This window comes from Myotis brandtii, unplaced genomic scaffold (assembly GCF_000412655.1).
Source record: "Myotis brandtii unplaced genomic scaffold, ASM41265v1 scaffold535, whole genome shotgun sequence".
Taxonomy (NCBI): Eukaryota; Metazoa; Chordata; class Mammalia; order Chiroptera; family Vespertilionidae; genus Myotis; species Myotis brandtii.
The window spans coordinates 751,512-758,565 of record NW_005369964.1 but is presented as its reverse complement, the minus strand read 5'-3'; the positions used below and the strand labels follow the sequence as shown (position 1 = coordinate 758,565).

The following is a 7,054-nucleotide window of genomic DNA, read 5'->3' as shown; positions in this document are numbered from 1 at the left end:
GGGAGAGGAAATGGGGGGTGGAAATGGGGTTGCTTGGCCCACCCAGAGTCAGGGGTGTGTGCATGCCTCTTGAGGGGGCTTTATGGTTAGAGGAAATGGTGAGGGCTTGTACGCCCACTCCCACCTTTTAATTTAACAGGCCCTTCCATGGGGGTGGGAGGCAGAAGCAAGCAAGCCGGACAGCCCTCCCTTCCCGGGCAGGGAGCTTTCTGGGTAGAGGGAATGGTGAGGGCTTGTACGCCCACTCCCACCTTTTAATTTAACAGGCCTTTCCGTGGGGGTGGGAGGCAGAAGCAAGCAAGCCGGACAGCCCTCCCTTCCCGGGCTCCTCAGAGCTGTTCTTTGCCGCCAGCTTCCCCAGCAGAGCAGCAGGCTGAGGGTGGGACCTGTCACGTGGATGTCAGCAGGGCCCAAAAGGTCCCAACCCCTACCCCCACCCCGCTCCATGCTGGTGGAGGCAGCTTCTGCAGAGGCCCGGACCGCTGGCAGTTGGCGGCGGAGCTGTCAGCTCAGCACTCCAAGCAGACGGCGACGTGGGGTGCTGCTGCTTTCCAGGCTGGGGTGCAGGAACGTGGGAGAACCCGCCCTTTGACGTGACGAAGCCAAGGAAAAGCTCACTGCCCTTTCTCTCGGTTTAGGAGCCAGGCCGTGTAGGGGGCCGCTCGTGGCCATCTGGGCCTGCACCAGGGCGGAGGAGCCCTTCTCTGGTTTGTGGGGAGCAGCCCTGGCTGGCACCCGGCACCGCGGAGCCGGGCTGGGTCTAGCAAGTCTCAGGCACCTGCGGAGCCCCACGGGGCACACCTTAGGTAGGAAGGCTGTGCAGACAGGAGACCGCTGGCTGCTCCCCACCAACAGGAGCAGCGATGCTGACACCTTCCCAGCAGCCATCCTGAGAGCTAACACACACTTATGGAGACCTACTGTGTGCCAGCGGCTCCTCTCAGAGCTTAACACACATTAACGTGTTAATCCTCCCAACAAGCCTATGAAGCGGACACCGTCACTGTGCCCGTTTTATAGACCAGGAAACTGAGGCATAAAGAGGTTCAGTGACTTGCCCATGGAAAGACACATGGGGGTTTGGAGGCAGAGCCTCCTCCTGCTATAGGAACAACTCCAGCATCCACTGGGCTCCAGGGTGTCCCAGAAAGCCTCTGGGAGGGGATGGGGCAGAGCAGGGAGCAGAGTGGTCACAGCTGAGCTCCCGTGGAGGAGGGAGTAGACCCAGCCCACTTCTCCGAAGACCCTGGGCAGCCGCTCTCTCCTTCACACGCTCAGGCTCCAGGATGTGGGGGGGGGGGGGGGGGGGGGGGGGTGGAAGCTGCACCTGCCAGAGGTGCCGTTTTTGCTGGGTGGAGCCCCTGCTCAGACCCCCTTTGTCCTTTCTGGCCTGGGGAGCTGGCTGAGCCATTGAGAAGGGCCTGGGGCTGCCCCCTTGGCCTATTCCCAGTGTCCCTCCCGCCATGCTGGCCCCCCACCAGGCCCTCTGAGCCACCAGGGATGCACAGGGTGTCCAGGCCACAGTCCCTCTTCTCCCGGCAGAATAATTCTGCTGACTTCCCACCTCCTCTAAGGAGGGCGGGAACTCTGGGTCCAAGGCTTTGCCCAGGCGCAAGGGAGTTCCAGACCCTCTTCCTCTCCCCATCCCCGCCTCCAAGGCCTGAAGCTTTATCTCCCCTGCGGGACTTGCTGCAGACTCCTCAGCCCAAGACTGAGTATTTGTCAGGGAGAACAGCAGTGCGGGTTGGGCCCAGAGATGTTTGCCAGAATCCTGACTCTGATGTCCGTTGTCCCTCGCTATACTGATGATACGTTTAGGGATCTCCCTTAAGTGGCCTCGCAGCGGGGTGACACGGGAGCTCCCTGTAGGAACATGGACCGCCGCCCCGCTTCCAGACCGTGCCAACTTGCGGAGCTGCAAACCCAGCCCACCCGCCAGGCCGGCGCTGTGTGAGGCCTCGGAAAGGCGGGTGGGATGGAGGAGGGATGAAGGGACAGAGGTTCGCTCGGACTCTGTCATTTCCATGAGCCCATCGCCTACAAGGCACCTCTTCTGAGCCCTACCAGCCTGGGGTTCCAGAAAACGTCTGTGAGCATCTACCCACGTAAATTGGGGTTCTCAGACCCCAGGACATGGGATGTGCTCTAGGGTAAAGCAAAATGAGCCGGGCTCCTTGGAGGCCTCTGAGGACTTCTGGAACCTCCAGGAGGAGCGGGAGGAGGCCTTCCCACGCCGATTGGACACAGAGCGGGGAGGGGGGGGGGCGGGGGAGGGACGCCTGCTGGGAATGCTGGTTTAACAGAAACACGGCTGGACCAGGACTTGGCAGTAGTGGGTGGTGGTCCGGGTCCACCATAAGCCAGCCGCGGGACCTTGGGCAAGTCACAGCTCTCCCTAAGCCTCAGTTTCCCCATGAAGTGAAACTCAACTCCAGGCCTTGGTTCTTCCGGGATCACTGTGGGAAGGGACAAGGAAAGCTGTGGCTGAGAGCGCTGTGAACAAAGCGTGGCCACGTGGGAGGAGTGTCGGCCAGCACCTCACTTTCTCGAGGAAGCCACGGTGGCCGGGCCCGGTGCCCAGCTGAGTGCACTTGGGTTTTTGTTTTGTGAGCTGATTCCGCTGCAGGAGAAAAGGAAGTTGACAGATTTGAGCTCGGGGAGCTCTCTGAGCAGGCCTGCTAACCCCACCTCCCAGGCTCTCCCTGCGGGGCTTTAGGCATCCCCTAGTCCCCAAGTGTGCGCCCTCCTCAGGCGAGGTGTGGGGAGGCTCGGGGACACTGGAGAAGGCGATGCCGTCGTGCCCTGGCTTTCAGTGATGCCCGTAAACATTCGGTTCAGACAACTCACAGTGGAGGCCATTCAGGCTTGGTCCCGGCGTTACTGGGGACACAGGTGTCAGAGCTACAGCCCCACGGGCCGCAGATCCACCCAAGAGGCAGCCGTGTGGCGTGGGATGGGGCTGCCCAGCCCGGGGCGGGGTGGGGGCCTAGATCAAGAGCTGTAGCCACTCAGGCCTGGGACTGGGGCAGACCCTCCTGAGCCGCTCAAGAGAGGAGATTTGAACTAGAAGGTACTACTATGAGTCCAGAACCTCAGCCCAGAGCCTTCTCAGAGTCCCCCCGCCTCCCCCGCCCTGCCCCCGGCCAAAGCCCAGCAGGACGCTAACCCAGCACAGCCTGGCAGGCTAACTGTGGGGCATGCTAACTCCCAGGCATTGATAACTAACGATGTCCCTCCTCCTCCCTCGCTGCCCCTGCCCCTCCGCCCGCTCCCAGGAAACCCCTGAGAAAGGAGGAGAATGGCACCAGCGTTGCGGAGTACCCCATGACGACCTCGCAGAGCAACAAGGGCGTGGACGTGAACAACGCCATGGTGTGAGTGCGGCCCGGACCGCTGGCCCGAGGGCACCTTGGTGGCGCTAGTGGACAGGAGCTGACACTGCACTTGTCCAGGACGTCATTGCCTTGCCCGCCTCGAGCCTCGCAAAGGAGAAAGCATTCTCTTCCAGCCATGCCCCGGGGCAGGGACAGCGCAGCCCCACCCAGCCGGCTGCCTGCATGCAGCCCCCGGGCACCACCCCCAGGCTCCCCGCACCTCTCATCTTGTGTTCCAGCCGCTGTCTCCCAGCTACTGTCTAAAGCACGCGCTCTGTCGAAGGCAGAGGGTCTGTCCGTCCGCTGAGTTGGGGGAGGCGTCCCCCTTTAGCCCAAAGAAAGGCAATCCAGGGGCCACTTCCCAGCTAGGAAACCTTGCCTCGCCCCCAGGAAGCCCGCCTGCGGCTCCGTTGACTGTGCCCTTCCCAACAGAAGCCATCGGCACAGCCAGGAGACGCCCCCTTTCTAAGGTGCTTCCCACACACCTGTCTGTCGCCCCACCTGCTATCATCTTCAGCCTTCAGGGCCCATCTTCTCCCCCTGCCCCACCCGCACCCTGGGCCCCTGGGTCCTGCCTGACTCCCCAGTCCTGCCACGGAGGGCTGAGTCCGGCCTGCAAAGTCCCCTCCCTAGGAACTGACCCGTCCGTGTGAGCCAGGCCCTGCCTTCATCGGCAGGGGCCACCACTGTGCCAAACCCGCTGCGGGCGTCTGGCTGGGCCAAGCGGCCTGGCGCTGGCTCTCTGATGCTTCCTCCCCTGCAGCCCTGACCGGGGACTCGGAGCCTCTCCTGACAGCCCCAGGCCTCCCCTCTTCCAGGAGATGGCGTGCCTCAGTGGCTCCCTGGAGTCTCTTTCTGAGGTCTTAGGGTCTAAAAGTGGTTGGTGGATGAAGGGAAGGAAAGGGGTGACAGGCGAGGGACCCTGCAGGCCTGTTGCCCAGGAGGCCACCCACCCCTGTGGGCACATCACTTGGCCAGGGAGCCAGTGGCTCTGTGGGTTTGCATCCCCTGGTGGATTGGGAGAGCGCCCCTGACCCGTGGTTCCCTCACCACCACACCCTCGCTAGGAAGGGACCAGACGCATTAAATGGTCCCGCAGTCTGGCCAGGCAGCAACGCAGGTGGACCCAGTCCGCCTCCCAAACCACCAGTGGAGGGCTTGGGGCTGCAGGTGAGACCTTCACATCGAGGTGAGACGGACAGACTGAAAGCCAGTCCCGACTGGGGCTGAACTTGACACACCCATTGGCCGGAGCCCTGTGCCCACTGAGCTGTCTGTTCTGCTCGCTGTCTTTGGGAGAGCAGAGGGCAGAGGTGAGTGTGCTGTGACCCTGACCCTGACCCTGTCCTGCTCCAGGTCAGCGGGGACGGGCTGAGGACAGGCCGGGGATCCCCTCCCAGGAAGGGTTGTTTCTTCCAAGTTTCCCTTCTGTGTGAGGACTTGCTTGGGGTTTGGATTTGGTTTTGCTTTCCCTGCACACCCCAGCATGGCACGGTGCCACCGTGGCCTTCATTCTTGCTCCCGGCCTGGTGAGCACTTCCCAGTTCTCCTGCTGGATGCCATCACTTTCCCCGGGGATGCACCCCTGGGTGACAGACAGGCCAGAGGATGTGGGTGCTCAGCAGGCAGACCCCACTCCAGCGCACTCCCCCCACCGCCAGCACCGCCTCTGAGTCCCCTGCCTGGTCCCTGAACAGATGACTAGCAGGACCCCAGCCCTGAGCACATGCCACCCTGAGCTCAGAAGTGATGGAGGGGCACCTTCGGCCAGAATGGGGGATCCTGGCTAAGGGGTCATGGAGAGGATTAAGCGGGGAGGCAGACCCACTGATCCCAGCTTCTCTGACCTTGACTTAAACCTAAAAGCCCAGATTTTGCAATTAGTCTAATCCGCCGACCCCCAGCGAACCATCCACCAGGCTTTGGGGGCCCCTGTCTCCTTCCTGGGGACACAGCCAGAGCTCTGAAAAGCTAACCGTGGAGAGCAAATTCCCCCAAGTTGGGTTTGTCACATCTCTTCCCTGGGGTGTTCAGGGAAAACAAGAGAAGAGCTTTTTTTTTAAGGATTTTTTTGAGAACCCCCCAACCCAAGAGCCAGTCCTTCGGAGACAGCTCTCAGGGTGCAGCGAGAAAGCCCCGCGGATCTTAGCTTAGGCGACAAGCGTCCATCCAACCAACCGCACCAGCCTGGCATCGAGCTTAGAACTTTTACGTCAGGAACGTGCCTGTGGCCCCCAAACAGACCCGTCCTCAGCCTCCTCCAGACGTAGAGGCCGAGAATGAGACGCATTCCTTCTCTGCATTCTCTCAAACAGATCTTTCCAGCCATGTCGCCTGGCGGAGCCCAGCTTTAGAATGGCAGATAGGACCTCCCAGAGTCTTCAGGTGTTAACATAGGAGCTTCTAGGTCAGGGGTGGGAGGTCCCCGCCCCTCTCCCCGCCCAGGGCCATTTGGATATTTACAGCATCGTTCACAGGCCATCCAAAATCATCAACGTGAAAACGAGCCTGCTGTATGTGGCCAAACATTTCATTAACTCACCCCTGATGCCTTGGCAGGGCCACACCCAACGGTTTTGCGGGCCTTAATGGCTCGTTCCCCACCCCTGTTCTAAAGCAAGTTTTGGAAGAAAGACTAGTGGCTGTAAAAATATAAACATATATAGTTATATATATTTAAAGAGATACCAATATATAAGCAAAATTACTGTACTCTACGAACCCGTGCAGAGTGTGACTTGCGTGGTTCCTAATGCATGAGTGTAAATATTTGCGACCTGCCTTCCTACCTGTGCCGGGCACACGGGAAGCCGGCTCCTGGCCTCGTTCCGTCTCAGTGGGCGTGTGGGCGCCCATCTGTCCACCGAGGAGCCCATGATGTCGATTTCGTGCTGAGACTTTGCACACGAAATAGGACCGGCAGCTTGGGGGGGGGGGGGCGGGAGCTGTTTGTTAATTACGGGGAAGAAAGCATCATGCCTTTTTTATTTTCAATAAAAACGTACTTGTAAAGATGGCTGCAGCTGTGGGGTGTGGTGGGGGCTCGGTCCTGGGAGGGGGTGGGAGGCGCCAACAAGCTGAGGGTGTGTGTGTGTGTGGGGGGTGACCCTCCCCAGGACCTGCTGGGCACCCAGGGCTGGGCTGGGTACGTGGCCAGCTCGCTTCTATATGGTTTGTATCTAACACCCCAAAGCCGGCATTTATGGGGATTCTAAGGCTCCAAGCCTGTCCTTCATCTCCTCACCCGGCCACCTCTGTCCTTGACTCAGCTGAGAAGAGGGTGACCAGCCTTCCCAGTTTGCCTGGGACGGGGAGGTTTTCCAAAAATGTGGGACTTTCAGGGTTAAAACGGGAAAGGTGCCAGGCAGACAGGACAAACCAGGCACCTTAACTTGACAAGTGCTCACGGAAATCCTGGGGGACAAGAGCCAGCGGGCCCGCTGGAGAGGAGACGGGTTAGGCCCACAGTGGGTGGCAGCCATCATTGACGTTACTGTCACTGTGTCATTAATAAAAGGCTGCCTGCCATCCCGGCTCTAGTGAGCCCTCCCTTGCCCACCAGCCACCGACATGGTCCTCCGTGGAGGTTGCTGTGGACTCGGCGGGGCACCTCTAGTCCTGTACTCACTCCGGTGCACCCCAGCCCGGCCGGACTCACAGCGGCAAGCGCCAAGGCCAGC

At 60.6% G+C, this 7,054-nt stretch overlaps 1 protein-coding gene across 1 annotated transcript in view; it reads left to right on the top strand.

Annotated features, from left to right (window-relative positions):
• Positions 1 to 6,390, top strand: part of PRIMA1 (proline rich membrane anchor 1) — a 39,514-nt gene extending 33,124 nt beyond the window's left edge. Inside the window, exon 7 of the mRNA XM_014549099.1 lies at positions 3,276 to 6,390. Within this exon, the coding sequence (XP_014404585.1) occupies positions 3,276 to 3,378 (103 nt within the window). The 3' untranslated portion in view covers positions 3,379 to 6,390. The remainder of the gene's footprint in view (positions 1 to 3,275) is intronic.
• Positions 6,391 to 7,054: the final 664 nt, after the last annotated feature.